A 21,633-nucleotide genomic window follows, 5' to 3' on the forward strand; every position below is an offset into this window, starting at 1 on the left:
AATGTGTCTTAACAAGCACCATTACGATTACAGGATTAACAGTTTTTGTGGTGATTACTATCATGTCACGTCACAATAGCGACCCCTTTTAGATCTGCGACGCTAATAGTTAATACGACGCGCCTCGTCCCGGATTGGACAATGCATTGGGAACAGCTGTCTCGTGCTTATGTAGACAACCTTTGCTTAATACATGTAATATAGCGTCGTAGGATGAGCGTCGTTGGTCTAAAGCTCGCTATGCACATGTATTCAGTTAATGGACCAAGCACCTACATGTACTAATAGAGAGCACTCGCAAGTTGGCTTTTGTTGTGCCGAATTGTAGCTAAGGCCCCATTTCATAAAAGATGTTAGGATAGCAACACTTGCTGGAATGGCAACTTTCCATAGCAACAGTCAATCGGGAAACTGGCTTTGTGTCGTTACCATGACAATTGTCATTTCAACAAGAGAACTGTCATATCAACATTTTATGAAACGGGACCCAAGAGTTGCAACGCACTAAACTGATTTGTTAAAATGAAGCTTAAATTTAGTAATAAACTGAATCTCGTCCATACATAATTTGATTGACAAATGTTTCATGTATGTCCCTACATGTACACGTACATAGGCCTAGTTCTAAAGCGTATCTACGCTGAAATAAATCTGCCTATTGCATCCGTATCTTGTTTCCATTCAAATACATAGAATTAACCATTTCAAGCGGCTTGGCAGAAAAAGTCGAATCTTTCGAGTAAGACATGAACATGTACAGCACCATTTGTTTCAATGCACACATGGCATACACCAGCTGTGATTGAATAGTGTTTCCGCGATAGGCCTACAGCATTTACGAGGAGTTTGCTACAGAAAATCATTTACAAATTTTTACATTAATTTATCAAGTCATCGTCTACGGCAAATTAATATTATGTTTCCGTACTCGAAACTTTCTCGTTATTCTTCAGATCCAATGAATATTCCTCAGGAGAGAGCGTTCTTGATTCCTTTGTGTTGTATGATTTTCCCGGCATCACTCTGTAGAGGAGATGAAAAGTGATTACGGAAGAAGAAGGTGAAATCCCTGATTTGGTCAAACACAAAAAACGGTTGATATCTTCAACAAGAGTTTTCAGGATTGAAGGAGGACGATTCACTCCCAGAACATGACGTAGAAGAAAAAGAAGAAGAGAAAAAGAAGAAGAAGAAGAAGGAGGAGAAAAAAAAGGAGGAGGAGAAGCGGAAGAAGAAAAGATGAAGGAGGAATTTCGAGAGGAGAAGGATCGAAATTGGAGGAAGAAGATCCAATCATACCCGTTTCATGTGTGCCTATACACATTCCACGTAATAATCCTTTGCATACATATGATATGTTACTACATTGTATATGGTGCCATGATTACTAGTATTATACGTTATTGTATTATGATTCAGAGGTATATTTCTCTATAGGAATCATTCCATCAACAATTGACAGCAATTAATGAATAGAGATAAGGATAATTGTAGTTACCGTAACGACATGCGGAAAAGCTAGCTCAAAGGCACTTGATTATTGTCCCACTGTCGCTATTGTGAGTGAAATTATCATGAGTTTATTTTTTTGTTTCATGAGTGAGCTGGGCCCCTGACGGATCCCATTTTCTGCTTGAGAAAGTTCGCGAAGATTTTCAGTATAAAATTTCACATAGATATATCGGTGTTGATAAATTACTTTTTGCAATGGGACTATCTGACACAAACCTCTGTACGTTTTGTTTGAGCTCCACAGAAACAATTGCACATTTGGTGGGGAATGTGATGTTACCCAATTGTTTATTGCTCAAATACAGGAAATTATGTTACAGAATCAAACTCAAATTACTAGAAATGCTATACTTGGTTCTGCAGAAAACCCAAAGTGTTACAACGTGGTTTATTTGTAAGCAAAATACATGTACTTTATACTGTATTTTCTGTAAGAAACAAAAAAAGAATCATGACATTTTAGCCAATTCTTTCAATTTTTAAAGCAAGCGAAGAAAGTAGACGAATAATTATGTCTGAAAAAAACTGAAGGTTTTGTATCTAATATCAATTGCAATCGTATTTACATTGATAGACGTTTTGTAGCTGCCTGTCAATTTTGTATTATTTGTCTTTATGTATACTGTATGTGACATTTGTTTTCTACCTGAATGTTTAAATGAATAAAATTTCTTTGTGAAAAAAAAAGTTCACGAAGATACCCACCGTGTGAAGCCGATTGCCGTATCCGAATAATGTCCGCCAAGGGTTCCTCGTGAGGGCGTACGTTGGCAAAGCTCGTTTCGTCATCAGCGATCGATCTGTTCAGTTTTTGTTGGAGGTACTCCTCGCGTTGTCTCCGGAGTTTGCGATCTTTCTTACTGTCGCTTCGACGCAGTCTCGTTCTGCAGTGAGATTATTGAAGAAATATTTGTACAATTTTAATATAGCAACTAATGAGTAGGCCTATTTTAGCACTTGATGTGAAAAAAAAAGTTTGATAAAAACCGTAAAGTGGAAACAAGATTTGTATAACTTAAACTCATGAATCATTATGGCGAAGTGTTTGATTTTATTGATCCTTTGGGAAAAGTTCCTGTTCACTTGAAAAACCGTGCTGACTTGTAGGCCTCACCCGTTTCCCTTTCTGGCATATCCAATTCTGTTCGTGGTTCAATTTTGACATCATTTAATGAACTTATATTATTCGATTGTTTTAGAATTATACAGTTTGAATCTATCATGACGTCACGCAATTAGGATTTATCGACAACTATATCCGACAAATTACTGTGGTGATGGGTGCTGGCGATTGACCATATAGTGAGTGTATTGTACTGCAAAGAATGCATGTTGCATGATGTTAAATGTATCGTCACGTGAACGGAATACATGTTCACCATTGGCTACATTGTTTGAACCTGTCATATATACAGTGATATAAAACACCTTTTCCGACAAAATATATCCCCATGCAAATATATCTCACTCTGAGGGGGTCGTATCGTACCTGTAAGCGTCCTCAACCTCCTCCATCTCCGGTGCTATTGGTGGAAGCAGTGTACCAGGCCTGCATAAAAGAATGGTAGTAATTAGATAATAAGTACCTTAAATATTAGATAATCGTATAGATGTGACTTGGTGAGCAGAAATTAATATTGACGGTGGCTATAATGGGTTCTTAGCTCTTTTCACAAAGGGCAGTTAGGGGAGTTGTCATTGTGGTTAAAATGAAACTTACCCTAATCGCTGAAAGGCTAATGCACTATCAAAGAGAGAACTTCTCCTCCCTGTTGTTCGCCGTCGTAGGAACCTCGGGGAGGTCATCTCGGGCTCCTCGTCGTCATCGATATCGATGTCCCAGGTCCGCGATAGATGCAATGTTCCTGGCGTCAGAAAAGTTTGAAATCGTGAAGTAGACATCATATACACATTTTTTCAAAATTCCACGGAAATTTCGGAGAAGTTCAGTTGACCTCACACGAATGTCAACAGGTGAGCTTGTTAATTTTTATTTGAAGGCGTCCTTTTTGTTAAGTAGTCGATAGTCTGTTTAGTTTATGCAAGGCTGCAAACTTCATGCGAATTCCGTCAGATTAGAATTATGTAACACTTGGAGCTCGTATTGATCATAATTTTCTCTTCACTGTCATTGAAAAACACACGAGCACACGACGTCAGGCACAAAATACTTACTGACATAAAGACACACGCACAATGAGAAGACAGAAGCACTTTAAAGTAGGCCTGTGTATGTCAGCCTTCACAATTAAATGTTGCACTTACTATTTCGCGAATCTGAGCGTTGGTCGTCTCCCCCTGTGTAGTTGCTCCTACTCCTGTTCCTGCTTAACTCTTCCCTCTTCCTCCTCCCTCGCCTTCCACTCCTTCTGACGTCACTGCCGTAATCATCATCATCATCATCACTCCGTCTATCTTGCCTTCGCCGTCCTCTTCTTGTGCCACCTCGTTCTCCTCCTCCTCTTCCTCCTTTTTGTTCGCTCTTTCTATCACCTCTTCCTCCGTTATCACTACCATCGTTTGATCCTCCTCCCCTTCCTCCTCCTCTTCCTCTTCCTCCTCCTCCTCCCTTTCTATCGTCTCCTCCGTCGTCATCGCCACCATCTCCTAATTCTCCTCCTCCATTTTCTCTTCCACCTCCTCTTCCCTCTCCATCACTCTGTTCTCCATTCCCGCCTTTCCCACCATCGTTCCCTCTCCCCTGTGCCACCTGTTGCTGTTGTTCGATAAGAGTCTTCAGGAGTTCTTGCATGGTCTCCATATCGGCTTGCATCTTTGCGAACATGACGTTGTTCTTCTCGGTCAGCATGTCGACTTTTCTATTCAGGCGTGCTATGCCCTCCACGTGGGCTGGATTCCTTTGCTCCTTCAAAAATTCTTCCAACTCGATCATCGAATCCTGCTCAAAGGAGGCAAGAAAAAAAAACTCAGTCAAAAATGATGTGGTATTACAATACGTCTCGATGGAAACACATCTATATAGCTGTTGCTGATTTACTGCTTGAAGTATATACCACATATTCATTCATTTATATATCTATTTATCTGTCTATCTATCTATCATATCTATCTATCTATCTATCTATGTATCTATCATATCTATCCATCTATCTATCTATCTATCTATCTGTATAATAGAGAGAGAGAGAGAGAGAGAGAGAGAGAGAGAGGGAGGGAGATGGGGATGCTTAACATACTAACACAGATGCATAAACAAGCCTAATTATCTCGCACTCATGACAAGTTTTATAGCTCCTGACAATTACATCAGATATGAGCGATTCTACATGTATTTCCGAGCCACCACTCCCCCACCATTCATCCCAATTTATTTCGTTCTTCTTCTTTCGTCTCGTTTTTATACCTGGATGCGGAAAGTAGCCTTCTTGAGATCCTCTCCTTCTTCCGACACGACATCGTCGTCGTAGTAGACGCTGAGCGGGCTGCAGTGTTCCCGGATGTACTCGGCGTAGTTTTTCCTCGTCATCTGGAAAAGTCCGTCCTCGATGGCTAGCGTGATCTTTGCCTGCTGGATGAGGGCAATGGCGGTGGCGTTGTCGTAGATCCTGACGGCAGAGGGCGACAAACATGGGCAGAGTCAACAATACACGTTAGTAGCAGGTTGTCATCTTACGTAGATGATAACAAAGGTATAGGTAGATGAACAATATTAACTATTCGAAAGCAGCATAGTTGATTGCTTCTACGCACTTCATACTTCGATCCATAGCGGTCAAGTTAAAAACAACAATAACAACAACAACAACAGCAACAACAACAAAAACATCAATTCACTTCAAGTCAAAGTAGGTGATGACAAAATGGTGTTAGTATACATGTAGTGAAAGGGAACGTATAGCTTTGGTTGAGGCCTAACTTCAGGTTTCTAACATTTTTTGGTAAGATCATGAGAAACCGAAAATGAAATGTGAAAGAGCATGTAATTTCAAGAGGAATTCAACATTTATTTGATGAAAATTAGTTTTGAAATGGCTGAGATACCCATAAAACAGAGCGATCCTGGACCCACCTTTTACTAAGATCGCTTTGTTTTACTTTTTTTTTTTTGATCCCAGCCATTCCAAAACTGATCTTTATCAAGTAAACTCTTAATTCCTCTTAGAATGGTATGTTCAATACATACTCTTTCATAAGTGGTTTCTTGGTATCTCACACAAACTTAAAAGCCCAATCCTCATCTCCACCAATACTATATCGCCCCTTTAATATACCAAGCATCATATCTCTATCAGATGGCGATACGTCAAGAAACCAGAGGGATCATGGAGGAATTGGAAGCAGGGCTGGATTGAGGAGGAGAGAGACTCCTGAGAGATAAGGAATACATAAAGGAGAAGAAAACTTTTGCTGGTTATACTACAGTCATATTTCCATACAGCATACCTTTGGAAGGTGTTAGAGAGCATGGCAATGAGCACGTTGAGGCAGAGGACGGCGGAGATCGTTAGGAATGACACGAGCAGGATGTACGCCATGATCGCGTCTTCCTCACGCATCAGCTACTAGGTGGAAGCAAGAACGAAAAATACATTGCCGATATGACGTCGAAAGGATCGAATTGTCGAAAAATAGTGTCAGTCATGGGATACAAAATAGAACAGAACGATTTCTTTTTCATTGCATGTGTTAGGACGACGACAATGATAACAAGAACAACACAGTCAACTACTACTGCTACTACTACTACTGCTGCTGCTGCTGGCACTACTACTACTACTACTACTATTACTACTACTACTACTACTATTACTACTACTACTACTACTACTACTACTACCACTTCTATACACCACTGCTTCTTTAATTATTATGATGTAATCAATAATCATGATATTACGTCATATAACAATCATTCATATTCATCATCAATATCATCATAATATTAAGCATCACCGCTTCATAAGTGAATACAATAGTATGATTATTACCATTTTTAAAGGACTTAAAAACCTCAAAATGGAAAACATCTGGGAAAATATGACTAAATAAAAAAACATGCAGCAATTAAAATGTATTAAGTTTTGATTTAAAAAGTCTACACATAAAAATAGACCCACGTCAAACTCGTATTCGTCGACGAGAGTAATCCGGAAGAGACTGTACATCATTTGGTCTACGCTTGCCATACTAGGAATGGTTCCGTTAGCAACACGCATTCCGCCGAAGTTCATCCAGAACGAACAAGCTGGAAAAAACAAAAAATAAAACAAAACATGAAACCACATCAGGAGTATAAACAGCATGTCTTGTATTACGTACTCTCGTGTGAATAAGCTTTGAGAAATAAAGCGGTAGTGTGTACTTCGACATAAAAGTCAAGAAGCCAGTAATTGGAGTGACAATTATCATAAATACGACCTGACACACATTAAGGTAAATTCATTTTTTAGATTTACAAAGATCCAACCCGATCTAACCCATGTTGTACACTGCAGTGAAGGTGTAACATTTCATGACAATGTGAACAGAACGACATTTTATTGAATGTTGGTTACATAATGTGTAGTTTCCTCTTCTTCAGGTCGCTTCTGCTAGAAATTCGTGCCTGAAAAATGAAAAGAAAAACGAATCAAAAGCAAACTATCGTAATGTTTTCTTGCTATTTGGGACCTTCTTTTCCCTTTCCCCAATCGTGAGATACCGCTATGTGATGTACGTTCGGAAGGTATACAGTATGCAGTAGGACAAAGACATGAACAAATACCTCGGTATAGTGAATTTCTGGAGTTGTGTATTCAGAGGGAAGCATCAACAAATTTAAGAAGACGATTACGTCTTCTGTTTTCACCAGCATTCATGGACACATTATGAAGGGGCTCACCGTATGGAATGTAGAAGTTGGCGTACAGAAATATGAAGACAGCGAAGTCGTTCAGCACCAAACCAAGCATAACAATGAAGGGCCCTAGGAGATAAAATACATAAGATATCAGCATATTAAACATAAACCGTCAAGGTCAGGTTAACAATATATACATATATGGTTTTGTTTTTCTTGACCAAGCACAGGTATGATAACAAGCACATAGGGCCTATTAAAAAAAAAATCATTTTTGTGTCAGCACTACGTAGGGACCTACCGTACCTATAGACATTGAAGCGCTTACAGTTCTGCAAAATACCTTGAATGAGAAGAATATGGAGCAGTTGAACGGTATATAGAGATAATTATGTAAGCAAACAAAAACAACATTTCAAAATCACCGTTGTCTTCATGGATTTCAAGAATTGCAGGGAATATACTTAACACCACGTGCTTAAAACGAAAAAGTGAGTGAGTGAGAGATAGAGGAGAGAGAGAGAGAGAGGGAGAGAGGGAGAGAGTGTGTGTGTGTGTGACATCTATTATGAACAACCCCCTCAAAAACAAACAAAAAAACAAACAAACAAGCAAACAAACTTCCAATGCAGAGGAGCCTTTACAGGTATCACATAGCGAGCTTTAGATATTCGTGACGCGGACGTTCAGAAAAAAAAAAAAAAACTATTCTGAGTATGCGCAAAATTGCTTATCAAAATCGATCTATTTATAACTCGCGTCGTCTGAGTGTTCACTTTTAAAGCTGGGCTATACTTTTACGTCCGCTCAGTTCACGACGACGCAGAGAGCTACTCGTACTTGATGCACCATTCAAAACGGGGGCGCCAATTTACTTTTAATAGGTTGCGTCCTCGCGTAATCTGAAGCTACACTTTTCGACACGACGCAGGGAGAGAGGAGAACGCCCAACGCAATCGTCGTATTAAACGTCTGCGTCGCAAATCTAAAGCTCCCTAATTACCGAGGGAGCGGAACGCTCGCACGCTCTTCATCAGTCTGATCCAGACCAGGATGATGACGACCGAGAAGACGTCCTTGGTGGTGTGGCTCACTCGGTCCGAGTCGATGAAGATGTCGACTCCGTGGAGGACGCTGACGGCGAGCAGGGAGAGGTAGACGAACCAGTCGAATCCATTCCTGATGGCACCGAGATAATACGAGACGATGGCGATTAGATAGAGACAATAAGTTAGACATGGAGGAAGACGTGCAAACAATAAGGTAAAACAAAATAAGAACGTAAAAATGGCAAAGAGGCAGTCAGACACACAGACACTTTTTGTTTTGTCAATCTTTTATTTTTCTTTCCTTTTCATATAAACAATGATAGAATAGAAATTGGTTAACTATAAAATGATATAGATATTATTAAGACAACATAAATTCCACATGGCCAATATTACGAATGAAAACGAAAGAATTTTGTATATCAAAAATAAAAAAGGATAACATACACACAAACAAACGAGCAAAAAAAAAAAAAAAAAAAGAGACAATCTCAACGTGTTATGTCATACGAGCACACGGGTATAAGTTTTCGAATTTGAAATTTCTGTAGCCCGAAATGAAAGGAAGTATATAAACATTCATCTATTTTTTTTTTTTTTTTTAATTCAGCTGCCGGAGCAGACACGAAAGTATAATTTGGAAAAGGTAATTTGGCTGCCGACATCAACAATTCTTGTGACCCGGGCCAAGGGGCCACCGCTATTAATGTCGAACCCTGTGTATTTAGATATCCTTTACTCTATGTCATTACCATTTTCCTTCTTTTATCTCTTTCTACAAGGCTATTACAGCGTCGCATAAAAAGAGATGCCCACATGTATGATTAATAATTGTAACGTTGCTCGAATGGAGGCACCTCCATCTGCCAGCTGTCTGCAAAGGATCTATTCTGAGAGTCACGAGGCTTACCATGCCTCGGCGAAGTACGATGGGGACTTGTCTTGGATCCCTTCAATCTGTTGGTCCAGGTACTGCTTTTCTTGCGGCCATCTTGGATGGGCGTACTCGTAGTCTCGTTCGATGTCACTGATCTTCCATTTCTTCCATTTCTATTTTAAGTATGACAAATGAGAGAAAAATATAGTGAATACTATGCGATAATATCTATAAATTCAGTCAGTGGAATGTACCATTTCAATCCTGTATGACATGTTTGAGGATGAATAAATTCAATCGATAAAAGAAATCTAATTTGATTTATTGTTATCATTACACATTCATTATCATTTGACATGGTCACCACTTATCATTCAAGTCAACACACACCAATTTTCCTCCTCTTTAATTACCCACACTCACGCATTTGTGCCATTAGTGAGAAGCATTGAGTCACCGTGCAATTTCACTGGTGTATTCGTATTGGATGGAACTGGTTTAATTCACGAATCCTGCGCTCAATCATGAAGTCATTCTAAGTAAGAATCAGTATAGTAAGTTATGAGTTCAGAGGCTTTTGAAAGATCCTCAACTGAAATAAACAATTACATGTGAATGATATAGTTCAAATAAATTACATTCTACCCTATGAAACACCCAAAATAACAATTCACAGTTATTATACAGTACCAAACAACTTTTACAAAAATGCTGGGACTTGGTGAGCATAGCTCAGTTCCCCGCTCTGGAGCAATGCCCTTGCATTAACGTTCAGTGGCGGATCCAGAGGGGGTGCACCGGGCGCGCTCCTCCTCTTTATTTGTTGTTAAAACAAAAGGAATAAAAAAAAAAATTAGATGAAACCCGGAAGTAGCACCAGAAATATTGTTTGCGCCCCCCCCCCTTTTTTTTTTTTTTTTTTTTTTTTTTTACGGGATTCCTGGATCCGCCCCTGAACGTTTACATTCAAAATATCTCAAGGGAATACGAGGATAGACGAAGAAGACTTACCATGAAGGCTGCCTTGGAATCAAAAAATTCCTTCAACTCAAGGAAAATCTGGAATAGTGTCAAGAGTACGCCAGACAGCTGTAGAGCAGGAATATGGAAGATAACGAATTATCTAAATGACATAATTATTGAATCATATACCGATCATAATTGATATCGAAGGAAATGAGTTATATTAGAGACGCATTACTCACTACCAATGATCTCCATCAACACACACAAACACATACAGTGTACCAATGGGTACGGAATTTATTCCTTTGTGGAGCAAGATCTCCGTATTCATACAGGCCTGAGAGAAGATTATAATTAGCCACGCACAGAACAACATGGCTGTGCTCTGTAAAGAGCTATTTTTTATAAAATTTGTTTAAATTTACCGTAAGAATATAGTAAAAATATCAAGAGATGATGACTATAATGATGATGATGACAATGACGACCATGAGAATTCTGATAGAGCTGAATACAGACAGATAATGATGATAATCGATGATGATGATGATGATGTCGATTGTGAACTTTTTCACACTCATCGTCTCTTATATAACTGCATTCGTCGCTATCATCACAGCGATGATTATGACTACCATCATCGCCGTCGCTGCTAGAATAAATACTGAGTCAGTGCAATATCAAACCAAGCCACTGGAGGTACACGACCATTACCTTTAAGATCGGACGCCAGAGATCAATGGGTAGGGTGAACTTGAATGGTGCGTCCAGCGTCAGGGCCAGAACGGTCCAAACCATAATGAAAAGCAAATTGAATGCCAGCTGTTTGTAGGCTCCAAATCTGAAAACAGCAGCAACAACAACACCTAAAACTACTGATTATTATCGCTATCACTGCAACTTGATAAGATAAGCAAAATCGTGGAAATGAAAGTCCTAGGCTTTTGGCGAAATTTTTCATTCGGAAAAAAAAGAGCTCTATGACGCAACTGAATAGAATATACATTTATATTAACACAATAACAACAAATAACAACTCCGAAATTTTGCTTTCTATATTATGCTAACACGTTCATCGTCTGATCGACAACACTTCAGACAAACACAGGGACATTGTATCTAGGCATGGAAAGTAATGAAAGCGAAAAAAGTAGTAAGTCTAGTAAGAGGAAAACCACTGTCCATTGGATTGGACATAAACTGGATGTTCTGTGTCTGGAAAAGTCACAACCAACTCTTGTCAGTCTCTTCGCAAAGAGCATGACGCACGGTATAACTGGGAAAGAGGTCCGTCAAAAACCACGGTCACACATATGGCAAAATATCGCGGTCACACATATGGCAAAATATCGCGAAGTTTTAGATCGCGAAGTTGTCTTCGCGATCTTTTGCGATCAGAGTAGGCGCGGTCACACTGGCAAAAAAAAAATCGAGAAGTTCGGAGGGGGGGGGGGGGGATATCCCTAGTTTGAGAAGGGAAGTTTCGCGAATAGTCTTGCGAGAAGTTTGGGTCACACTGGCAAAACTTCGATATCTTAATTAAAAGATCGCGATCTTGAACTTCTCGACCTTTTACCGGTATGACCGCGACTTTTATGACCGCGGGTAAAGTCGTCAAACTAAAATGCCGGGAAGATGGCTGAACGATACTGACCCATCGCGGCTGTCCCTCCGCCGGTTGCTAGTAATGATGAACAAGGTGGTTTTAGCAGACGCATCATGCTACAAAAAACTTAACAAGACTTTTATGAACTTCACTTTTAACGGATGGTATAGTTTTTTAGTTGAGATGGGGGATTAAGATTTTAACTATCTGCGAGATATAGAAACCACTTATGAGATATTAAAGAGCATACCATTCAAAGAGGTATTAAAAGTTTATTTGACGAAAATCGGGTTTGAAATGGCATTGAAAAAAGTAAAACAGAGTGGTCCTATATAAAATGTGGGCCCCACCTTTAAATGAGACATCATTATCTCACAAAATAAGTTGGAAACTAGCTGCAGCCACATCTCAAACAAAACTATAATCATTTCTCCTACGTTGCTTTACCTGCCAAACTGCGTCCATTTCACATCCAAGAGTTTTCTGATCACGGGATGCACGATCAATTCCAGTTGGTTGAAGTCTACAATGGACTGCAACTGTATGTAAATAGAACGAATGTTTAACACAATGATAATAACGAACATTAATTAAGAAAATAGATATTCAAGTTCGTGGAAGAGTAATTAAAGCAGTCGAAGTTGTAGAACTACCCGAAGTGGCCTTGACAATGCTGGCAAAGACCATAACTGCTAGGAAGCATAATGATACTACAATTTAAAAGCTAGAATGACAATTAACGTATTTTCCAAATGCGGAAAAGTGATTATTTAAACATTTTTCGTTTGTGCCCAAAGAACAATCTTAACTTATGAGTGTGATGAGACTAGAAAGCGAAATATCGTAATCAGGGCACTGATTTACAGAAATTTCTGTACCTACCAAAGTTGAATAATGATATTACCAGATTCGGATTCTTTATTTCATACAATCCTGAGCGTCTATTTCGTCTAAGGAAATTAGTTACTTCGTTCTTGAATTGTTTTGTCGAACATACCACGTCTGTTCCGAAAAAAAAAAACTGCGAGGAGAAATAATTATCGAATTAATTTAGGTGCAATTTGATGTCGACAGTTAAAAAAAAGAAAAGAAAGCTACAACAATGTGATCAACCGCTATACAATCCATATCCTTAATTCGAAAAATCATTATTGACGAGTGCGTGATGGGAAAACAAATTTCTTACCACCGTCCGAGCATATACAATATTGTCCGATTTGTCTTGCTGAGGTTCAAGTAGATGGAGGTCAAAGTATTGCTTCCGGCTGGGTCGGTCACACCTGAAGAACTGATCCATACCTTTCATGGCCTATGGATAAGCAACGTAATGTAAACAAAAAACGAATTAAAAGCAAGCAAAAGTTATAGAGTGAATATTATAGTAGTAGTGCTATGAGCCCTAATAGTTTGTAATGTATTTGGTAAAAGTGGGAGCAGAAGTGTAGCATCCTAATTGAAGATCATATCAAAAATTATGACTTTCATCGTAAATACATGTATTTTATATAGAAGGTTGCCCCCAAGTTACAAGATGCGAAAGCGGAAGATAATTAACATAAGTTTCAAAACTAAGGAAATTACAATAATCCAATTAATATAGGAATTTTGACGACTACATAATCTGAACTTAACAATTCACGAAACCCTAGATGCTGCGCAAACTTTTAATTGACTTACATCAATGTACATGTTACATTGGGATACTTGTTTATTTGTTGCTATCTAAACCGACGTACTTCTATTTGCCTTGTTTCCCTATAACTCCTTGTCCATGTATATGACAACTCCACACATAGTAATTGTTCTAGAGACAGCATAAGCTATCAACGTGTACCATAGACAATTTGTCAAAGGTCGAAAACCTACTACGTGGGGCATCTTGGTGACCATCAGCTGCATGGCCGAGTGGCCGGAGTTGTCCGTGTCCGATGCCGTGCCTCCCGACTCGAGTAGCAGTCTAGCCGTCTCGCTACGATCTACGGGGATGGCAGAAGAAAGTGATTGTCGTTATCTTTCGGAAAAGTAGTATTTATCTTTCAGAAAAGTTGCAATATATACTCGTCAGTGGCGGATCCAGATGGGGCGCACCGGACGTGCCGCCCCCTTTTTATTTCTCGTACAAACAAAATAAATAAAAAGAAAAAATGGGAGTGGGGTGCGTGCGCCCCCTTTAATTTTGAAAAGGCGCCTCCCCTCACCATGCTTACAGAATTCCTGGACCCGCCCCTGCTCGTGCTGCTCACGATACTTGACGAAGTAATCAAAGAGAATGATTAGAGAAAAACATCATCAGAAAAAAAAAATCATTATCACAGACATTTTACTTCTATCATACTACATGTACACTACTACTACTTATGTAACTGTTACTATACTACACCTACTACTGTAATACTATTATAACTACTCTTTGTATTACTGCGGATGCTTTCATCACTATTTCTAGTAGTAGTAATGATCTCGAGGAAAAAATCAAGAAGCAGAAAGCGGAACAAGGTAAAATAAATCGAAAGAGGCGACAGAGAGATGAATAAGAAGACGAAAGCTATAATTATGTATAATCCTATGTAATATCTTTGGGAGCTATGTCCATGACATTATATTGTATAGTTTTTGGACATGAACGAGCTGTACATTATCATCGTCTTTCAAAAGAGCCCCCATTTGATGGAACAATGAGTGCGTATACTAGTTTATTGCTTAAACAAACTAAGACATTAAAAAATTAAAAAATATATAGATATACAAGCATCCTGTGACGAAATTATATTATGTTGAAAGTATAAAGAGAAAATTAACTTTTGAAATATATATTCGGAATAATATCAAAGTTATTGGTATTGAAGTTACCTTGTTAACCCTAGGAATTAGCCATAAAGTTATCGGTCGTGTAATGCATTGTAATTACGCAGACTATACTTTTTTTTTTTGATAATTAATTAATTGAATAATTGCGACGTCACAATCGATTCAGACCTAACTCTGCGGCGACCTGTAGCGGCGTCCTTCCCTTGTAATCTCTGGACCGCAAGGTGGCGCCCCTCTTGATGAGAGCGCGCAGCGTTTTGCAGGCGTCATTCCGCGCTGCGTAGTGAAGCGGAGTTTGATTTTCGCCCTTTGTTGCGTACTCTATGTCCGCTGCAGAAAGTCAACACAAAGGGGGAAAGAAAATAGAAATAAAATTTTTCTAATTAAAGAGTCAACACCATGTGGTATTGTTCTAAGAGGACTGCAAGAGATGAGAGAAGGGTGAGTGGACACTCGTGAGGAGAGAGTTATAGTTTTCTTTTGACCTGCAATTAAAGTACTGTACTTCGTCTTTACTATTTCACTCATAATCACTTTGTAGGCACTATGGAGTTTAGTTACTCTCATATAAAACTCCTACAATTTAACCTTTTTGTGCCAGGAACTTTGGACAGTGGGTGTAACTTTATGGAATATTTTTTGTGTCAATCAACACTCAGAATAATTGCAGAGCGCAAAAAGGGTTAACCATAACAATAATCTGCAAAGTAATATTAGCACACGACTGCATCATCCGTATTACCTCCGTAATCGAGCAGGATTTCGACCATCTCGGGGAAGTTGACGGCAGCGGCGACGTGTAGCGGTGTCCTGCCGAAGGAGTCGGCCTGGTCCACCCCGCTACCCCTCTCAATGAGAAACACCGCCACGTCTGGGTCCCAGGTGCGAGCAACCTGTTTCAAAACCACAGCATTTGATATATTGACGATATATGACTTTTTGATATACTGTTCTATGTTCAACTTGATTTCTGTCATATTTTCACAAATAATACGTTATCAGCTACTTATTCCATCTATTATTTGTCGTTAGAATAACTTTAGTCATGATTTTTCGAAATCAACAATGATAACTTCATTATCATTATCATTATTTTGATTATGATGATAGGAATTCGTATCATTAATAATTTCGTGCGTAATCATTATCATTACTATCATTTTTACAGTAATTGTTATAATCTTTGTCAGCATCATCATCGTCGTCATTAGGAATGTCGGAAGGGGAATTCAGATACAGAATACATGAATACAGGAACGGGATTATTCTTTCTCCACCAAGGTTAGTCCTCTTTGCATAGAAACAGTATAACCACGGTAACGATAATCGTAGTCCTCAACAGTTAGGTGTGATGATGAGACGCTACTATGAAGGTCCCATCATAAGAATGATACCAATTAATATCTAGTTCCTCCTTCTCTTCCTCCTGTTACTTCTTCTTCTTCTTCTTCTTCTTCTTGATCTTCTACTGTATCTTCATTGTCTTTCACATTCTCTAGTTTCTTTCCCGTCTATACGAGTCCTTTTGTTGTTCTGCCTTAAAGAGAAATGTTTTCTTCAATGCGTTTAAAAGTCTGTGATACAGTTTTCTCTTCGTTTGTCTTGAAACAATTTTTTTTCTCTTTCTCTTGAATGTTAGGTAAATGTGTGTACATAAATAAACGCATAGATTTACGGTCTAAAATTGGAGGATTATTGTAAAATATGGAAGTACAAAATGTGAAATAAGGGTTTTAGAAACTCTTGTATCGCCATTTTCTAGTGAATTCTTTTCACGTCATATCCAAGCGAAACCTCTGGAATGTTAATCTGAGACCCCCTAACGAAACATCTGTTGGAGGTATGCGCCTGTAAATGACTATACTTTCTCTTCCCCTCAATTAACAAACTCATAGATTTTTTTACTGACGTCAAGATATGAGATAGTAACTCTGTTTCTCTTTCTGTTTTGAAGTCCAACCCACCTCGTGAAGTACCGTTTGGCCGTAGCTGTCGGTGCAGTTGATGTCGGCTCCCCGCCGAAGGATCAGCTCCAGGTACTCCAAGTCGATGGCGATGTTGGGGTCAGCCGACATCGCCAGATGACCGAAATAGCCGATGAGTTCGGCATTGGCCACGTTCGGGTTTCGTGGCCCAGAAATAATGTTTGCATCAATGCCGACATCTGAGATTTCCACAGTTTACCTTCACGGGGTTGATAATGATAATGATGATGATGATGATGATGATAATAATGATAATAATAATTATGATAACAATAATGATTTTGAAAAAAAAAATTAAGTAATCACCTATCTTCTCGCACCGCACAGAAATATATCTGTATATAATATATGCGATGATGAGTGAGTGAGTTTTTTGCTTTTACTTCAATATGCGTCACTGAATAATTACTCCTTATTCGGGCGTTTCTTTTTTATGAAAGCCTTACTATTTCCTTTTACTTATCATCAGACGAATCCTATCAATTTAAAGGGCATCTGTATATAGTACTTTTTCAGAATCTTGAAATTTTTAGAATTGCGTTACATGTAGCTTGATTAAAATTACTCATGAATTACACAAATTGTTTAGAATGAGTGTTTAACACCTGGTCTTGTGTTTCTATTTAGTCGTTTTTACACCAGTAAGTGGAAATTAAGATGAATAATCATTGTGGGGTTAAAGTGCCCGATGCACCAAAAGACATACCAGTGTGCTATGATCAGACAATAAACGATTCAATATCAAGTGCAACCGATACGAGTATCGATACCAAGATTGGAATGAAGGACCATTCCATCACTAATATCACATCACAAACATCATTAGTATGACTGCCGCGTTAATGGCTTTTGTAATGGAAGTTATTCGATATAATGGAAGGCAATAGTCATTGCCAAGAATCTGCAGAAGTAAAGGAGGCTGATTAAGAAAAAGAAGAAGAAGAAGAAGAAGAAGAAGAAGAAGAAGAGTCAAATGCTTTGCGTATTAGAACAAGACATCTAATTTCCATAATATCACTATAATTATTTCCGCTGCCAGTAGATACCGATATACCAATTTCAGAGTGCTCCTTTTGAGATGGGCGCACAAAATTGAAAGATATAGCATGCGATCAAATTATATGCAAAAAGCATAATTTCTTAAAGAAGTCTGGAATCCATGACACAAGTTACTGAAGCTGCTAATGTGCATTCTGAAGAGTATTGTCTTCGTGTGTTTGTTCAAAGCTAACTGTCGTAACCAGTCCTGTGATAATGTAGGCTTAGAGGCATATTGGTCAGGTAATTTGTTAAGAAATCTTTTTTTTTCTATAGTTTGTAAGCATTTACTTAGGATAGAAATTTATACGCATTCTACTACCGTTAAGTCACAATTATGATCTGAAAGGACAAGTTAGAATGGTAGCACACCGAAATGTTCATCGCAACAGAAATACTAAGATTATAGTATATAGGGAAATGTAAATCTCAATAGGAATAGCTAGAATTAGAGCTTAGAGAAATGTTCAGCTCTAAAGGTCAGTATAGTTAGAATTACAACGCAGCAAAATGTAATCCTTTAGTATAGGTGACAAGTTCCTTTTAATTTCTGCATGATGAGTGTTATATAGTGTCCTTGACTACAAGGTCCCAAAACAAAGTTAGAATCGTGAAGTCACTCATAATTCTCAAAGATTATGTGAACATAATTATGAAGTGCATGTAATGTAATAGAAAACATAATGTGTGCTGGGAGAAAATACAATCTTTATTTCAAGGTATTATACTTACGACGAATTTCCGATGTCACACACACAAAAAAAATCAATGAAATAGAAAAAATAGGTTTTTGTGTTAATGAACATGAGCCAACTTGTCTTGAGGAATGTAAGCATGTAACTTGATTAACAAAAAAATACACACAACTAATAAAGATAACAAAAATGTATAAAAAGGAGAATGCCTTCGTAAAAGAAAAAAAAAACACTGCGTATAGTACCCTATGTGTCATAGCATTGTGGTAAATTAACATGATCAAATCAAGTAAAAATAGTGAGCAAGGTATATGTCACATTAAAAGTGTTGTGCAAGGAAAAGAAATAGCAGATGAGGAATACGAATTATTATTTTGTTTCGTGTTACTTTGTCGCCACAGTGTACGTGTGTGTGTGTGCTTTGCGAAGGGGGGGGGGGGGGGGGCTGCAGCCCCCTACTACTCCCCTACCTTCTCTATGGCCATTGAGATGACGCTTGCGATTTATAAACCCACCTATTCAAGAGAGTCACAATAAAGGCACTGGTGGATTCTTGGCCGTTGTATATCGGGTACATATTCTTCTCACTTCCCTGGTAGGATACATTGATAGCGGGGTACAGCATGTGCATCTAAAGTTGACTACATTTTGTGTTTGTCTTCACTGTATACTTGGAAGACCGTCTCAGATACGCACATGAAATTTGGTAAATGTTTGACATCTCCTTATGTCTGAGATTTCAAAGAGTTACATGTTACCGAAAAGTGACGGGTCGCAACGACACAAATGCACTTTTTACATGTCATGTACACCTATCGAAGAAAAAAGCAACTTGAAATATATGCATGACGACTTGTCCACTAATTGCCTATACTTAAATTTGTTATAAAGTTCCTTTACTTTCCAGCACTTTGCGACTATCATCTTGGTTAATACTAAAAAAGAAATACCATTTCAAATCCGGATAAATTATGGAAATATTAAATACAGTTAAACAATTCATAAGACGTGGAAAAAAAAATCATTGGTAGTAATTTTTGTATTTAACAATATAAAACATGCGATGAGCCATGAGCAATGCCTGTAATAACTTAAAATAACTGTACCGACATTACCTGTAACGCCAGCGCTGTCTGGCCGCTTGTTTCGTTTGACATCCTTGAATTTGTCGACGACTTCGCTACTCCTTCGTGGGAGTTCTTCTGTAAGATCAGTTCCGTTCTCGACGTCGATGTCCGTTCCGTTGCCGATTAAATGCTTCCTGTCTGTCTTTTTCGCGATAGTATTGAGTGGGAACACTTTGCCTACTTTTCCAAATATTGCAGTTCTCCTTTTGTTCTTCTCGTTCTTCTCCGCGAGGCTCATGGCGGCAAGAACAAGGGTTGTCGTCTGCGGAAAGAGTCTGGGGCATCCAACGTGCGCGGGCCAAAACAAGCTGTCTCCACTCTAATCTGCGTGATTATAATTACATAATTTAAAGATTACTCATCGACAACATCAACGAAGGATAACGACACTCGTGTAGTCTTATTGATATGGAACTGGACCCCATGGAAGAACAGCAGCTGAAAATGGGTTATCCACTTTGTCTTGTACAGATGGAAAATCAAAAACAAGCAAACAAACAAACAAAAACAGCAACATTTTAGTGTATACCTAAATTACAGGAAGCTTCAAGATTATTGTCTAAGCAAGTAATGGATGTTTAACGCGCAGTTCAAACACACATCACACATGTACACATAATGATGTGATATTATACCGACTGGTACTTTTACATGTTGTACCATACTTGTGAATTCCGATTTCACACTACCGGGAGATGTTTCTTTATACGAAACTTTGGCTTTCGTCCGTGATATTTGCTCCTATAGTAAAGGTAAATATCCAATTGCTTGTCTACGTGGAACACTGGAAGCAATGTAATCAAGACTACACGCATAAATAAGAAAAGCGGTTCAAAACTATAAGGGGCATAATATGGATTTCCTATGTAATAATGTCAAGGTTAAAAATCTGGAGAGACCGATTTCATACGAACTAAGTCAATACCAAGTAATGTACGTACCAACAATTACCAGTACATTTCCAAGGAGAGAATTGGTGCACAATCGCCGATGCTATAATTCTTCCAGCTCGCTTTGAGATGACCCTCCACGCAGATAGTGAAAGTGGTGTATGTGAAAGCAGAAACTCGTGTATTATCCATGTACCATGGATTCGTCACGTTCTGTGTCGACGGGCTGACCTGATAACATGGTCGAGGCCAATGAGTAATTCCCCATACATTGTTTGCCGGTGATCATCGTCAATGGTAATGTATTGTTTTTGTACTACCTACAGCTTCCTCTTTGTCCTGCTGAGGATTCCCTTCCCTCCTTGCTCCAGAGGCGATATGTTTGAAGCGTCCTTCTCATCAGCAAAACGTTACCTACAGTTTTGCTGAAGCGATGCTTCTCTCATTTCGAGCATTGGCCAGAGCTTTTCTAGCCAGAGCTTTTCTGGCTAAAGCTTTTCGGACAAATAGCAGTTGCCTTTTAAGGCGAACTCAAGGTCCAGGCCTTAGACTGTCGTGATGCAAAATCTGCTTATTGTGTTCTCCAGCGAGAGCAATTAGCGCACCTATAGTCTGGGACACATAGTTAAACGCTCCGCCCACAATGCGTGCTCGAGCAAAGGAGATCTGATGTCATGACAGCGAAGAATAGGAGATTTGGAAGGCGAATGAGCATCCCTCACCACCTTTCATTAGGATTTCAATTGATCTCCGAACTCATCAAGCGCCTTGGATGGAAAGCTGTCCTGTATGGACAGAAAAGAAGGAGCCATGGTATGATAGGGTGTATGACATTCGTGGCTCCTAGCTGCGAGAAGACATTGCTCCGGTGTTATTTTCTCCAACGACGTCGGGTTAGGGTTAGGGTTGTGATAGAGCTTTAGGTTTATATAGTTTGATGTGAGGTCGAATCGGGTTCATTTAGGGCTACGTTTATTGGTAGAATTTATGTATGGCTTATATATAGCGTTAACCGGGTGCTGATATTTCGTGAAAAGAATTGTCGAAGGAACAAAATTTAATGTAACGTCAATGGTGGAACCGGCGTATAGACCTACAGGCATGGAATCGGAAGTGAATTTTGTTTACCTTTATTGATATCGCGTGGGAAGCTCATACATATCCAACAAGACAATGAGATGGAGAAGGGGCGGAGGAGGGCAGACGATTGTAATTTGATGTCTTGTATTTTTGCATTTTCACTTCTACATATCTACCTTTTAACATCTTATAGGGTGTAC

At 38.9% G+C, this 21,633-nt stretch overlaps 1 protein-coding gene across 1 annotated transcript; it reads right to left on the minus strand.

Annotated features, from left to right (window-relative positions):
* Nucleotides 1-969: 969 nt before the first annotated feature.
* Nucleotides 970-19,701, minus strand: LOC139718090 (uncharacterized). Its single transcript, XM_071629582.1, has 20 exons — nucleotides 19,452-19,701; nucleotides 16,583-16,782; nucleotides 15,361-15,511; nucleotides 14,787-14,948; nucleotides 13,677-13,786; nucleotides 12,997-13,119; nucleotides 12,258-12,349; nucleotides 10,919-11,045; nucleotides 10,250-10,327; nucleotides 9,272-9,411; nucleotides 8,316-8,491; nucleotides 7,355-7,438; nucleotides 6,591-6,718; nucleotides 5,917-6,032; nucleotides 4,877-5,078; nucleotides 4,114-4,411; nucleotides 3,233-3,377; nucleotides 2,981-3,061; nucleotides 2,279-2,396; nucleotides 970-1,023 (listed from the first exon to the last, which is right to left on the minus strand). Exons 1-20 carry the CDS (start codon nucleotides 19,699-19,701, stop codon nucleotides 970-972), a joined length of 2,835 nt encoding a protein of 944 aa, XP_071485683.1.
* Nucleotides 19,702-21,633: the final 1,932 nt, after the last annotated feature.

The sequence above is a fragment of the Diadema antillarum genome, unplaced genomic scaffold (genome assembly GCF_040938485.1).
Source record: "Diadema antillarum isolate AM-2024a unplaced genomic scaffold, OU_Dant_1.0 scf00000088, whole genome shotgun sequence".
Taxonomy (NCBI): Eukaryota; Metazoa; Echinodermata; class Echinoidea; order Diadematoida; family Diadematidae; genus Diadema; species Diadema antillarum.

Bases quoted from the DNA above. Each gene is read 5' to 3' on its own strand.
- LOC139718090 (XM_071629582.1), bottom strand. From the start codon at position 19,701: ATGAGCCTCGCGGAGAAGAACGAGAAGAACAAAAGGAGAACTGCAATA. The intron at 4,412-4,876 runs GTATAAAAACGA...TCCTTTGAGCAG, and splicing joins AGGCTACTTTCCGCATCCAG to GATTCGATGATCGAGTTGGA. The intron at 3,378-4,113 runs GTGGCGATGACG...TTCTGACGCCAG, and splicing joins AGGAGGAGAATTAGGAGATG to GAACATTGCATCTATCGCGG.